Source organism: Pteropus alecto, unplaced genomic scaffold (assembly GCF_000325575.1).
Source record: "Pteropus alecto unplaced genomic scaffold, ASM32557v1 scaffold396, whole genome shotgun sequence".
Lineage (NCBI taxonomy): Eukaryota > Metazoa > Chordata > Mammalia > Chiroptera > Pteropodidae > Pteropus > Pteropus alecto.
The window spans coordinates 784706-786682 of NW_006438082.1; the positions used below are offsets into that span (position 1 = coordinate 784706).

The 1977-nt window shown below is 51.5% G+C and overlaps 1 protein-coding gene across 2 annotated transcripts in view; it reads left to right on the forward strand.

Moving 5' to 3' along the window:
- The window catches only part of TKTL1 (transketolase like 1), a 23578-nt gene that overhangs the window by 20939 nt on the left and 662 nt on the right, over nt 1–1977 (forward strand). For both annotated transcript variants that reach the window (XM_006915298.1, XM_006915299.1), the window contains exons 11-12: nt 763–859; nt 995–1114. In XM_006915298.1, the coding sequence (XP_006915360.1) occupies nt 763–859; nt 995–1114 (217 nt within the window). The remainder of the gene's footprint in view (nt 1–762; nt 860–994; nt 1115–1977) is intronic.

Here is a 1977-nt window from a genome sequence, read left to right on the forward strand (position 1 = left end):
AAGGCAGAAATGGCTTATTCCAGATGCCTTTGGTTGGGGGGCTTTGGAAGAAACCAAACTCTGAGAAAGGCCAGGGCCCTCGTCTTTGCTTATGGAACAGCAAGGGGTTGAAAATGTGGGCTTTGTCATCAGATGGGCCTGGCTGCTGGTCTCAGCATTGGGTGAGTTCTTGCTGTGAGGTTCACGTCCCTTGGCAGCAGAATTGGCCCACTCACACCCAGATCTTATGGGGCACTCAGGCGTGCGTGATGCTTGGCACAGAGCATGTTGCAAAGGCCCCCAGACGGTCCCTGTTGACATGTTTATCAGTGGAGTCCAAACTGTGTGTACACTCTAGGAAGATGTCCAAGCAGTCCAGGGATGGTGCCTCCCAAGACCCCTCGGTGGGTATGAGTCAGCCTTCTGGGGTGCTTGGGCCTACAACTCACTCTGGCCCTCTGCCTTTCATGGCCCACTTTGAAATCCACTTTCTTCATTAAAGGGTCATTTTGTAGATGTGTTTTATAAGAACTTAGTAATTTGGCACCGAAAACCATAAGAGAAAAGGTAGATGAATTTGTAAAACAAACATGAAGTGGGACTTATCAGAAAGTGTGTCTTTGTCTGCCAGTGTGCTGACCCAGCCTTTTTTATAGTGCGTTATTAGGGCTGAATTGAAGTTGGTAGGATCGGGGAAGAGCAGTGTAGCAGAGTGCCCTCTACTTTGAGATGCAACCTGTGTGTAGTAACCACAGCACTTTTATTTTGCATGTGCAATACCAGATCGTCCGCCAGAGTGTCGACGACAAGGTCACAGTCATTGGAGCTGGAGTTACTCTGCATGAAGTCTTAGCGGCTGCTGAGAATCTTTCCCAGGAAGGTCAGTTGGTTGTTGCTAAGTGTTGAAGTTCCAGCTGGGGAGAGGTAGGAGGGTTTGGGCTGCCTCCTGGGCCCCAATTGGTCTTTTTATTTTTAGTCTGTTTTATTTACCAAGCTGGTTATTGCTGTTCTCCAGGTATTTCTATTCGTGTCATCGACCTATTTACTGTTAAACCCCTGGATGCTGCCACCATCATCTCCAGTGCAAAATGCACAGGTGGCCGGATTATCACAGTGGAGGATCACCACCCAGAAGGTGAGTCTTCTCAATGTCTGCTTTGGCAGGCGGGACATGTTTTATTTTCCTTCATTGGAGGTGCCCTGCGCTCCTGGACATCCCTCCAGTCAACCAGTCACCCGATAGCCTTTATTACTGCTCTTCATAAGGATATCAGTTTAGGGGTCTCTCGCCCACCTACACTGACTCCCTAAGGGTGGGGAGTCCTTATTCATTTTAGTGTTCCCAGCACAATGCACAGGGCCTGGGCGGCTCACTGGCAGCACAAGGGAGTGTCTAACTCAGCATTGTGGGCAGGGGAGGGTCGTGAAAAGCTTCACAGTTGCTCTTGAGTTTTGAATGATTAATAATAGTTTTTCCCCTGCCAAGTGAAAGTAGGGCCTTGCAGGCAGAAGACACAGCAGATGCAGAAAAATATGTCAGGGAGTGGGGCCTGGGCAGTGTTTGGCCTGGAAAGGTTAGGTGGGGCAGTAGAGGGGATGAGGCACTTCTTGCCTTCACACGTCAGGGACCCCAAGAGCCCGCCCACGATCCACCATGAGTCTGTGGAAGCGCTCGCTCCCAGTGCCCTCACGGCTGAGGTTTATCACAGGGAAAGGGCACACGCCAGGACTGCGAAGACAGGACACAGAGCAGGGGTGGAGAACCCCAGGCCTTAGGCTCCCGCCCTCCCTCATGGGGAGGGGGGTCTGCCAAGCACTCTCTCCTCTTCAGTAGCGAAAAATGCGTCATTACAAACCCAGGGAGCCCACTTGAGACCCAGCACCCCGGGTGGTATTAGGGGCTGGTCACGTGGGCCTCTGTGCCATGCACACACCACATTTCCCGACTCCCAGAGGAAAGCAGGTGCTCCTAAGGGACCACCTTTATCAGTAGGGAAA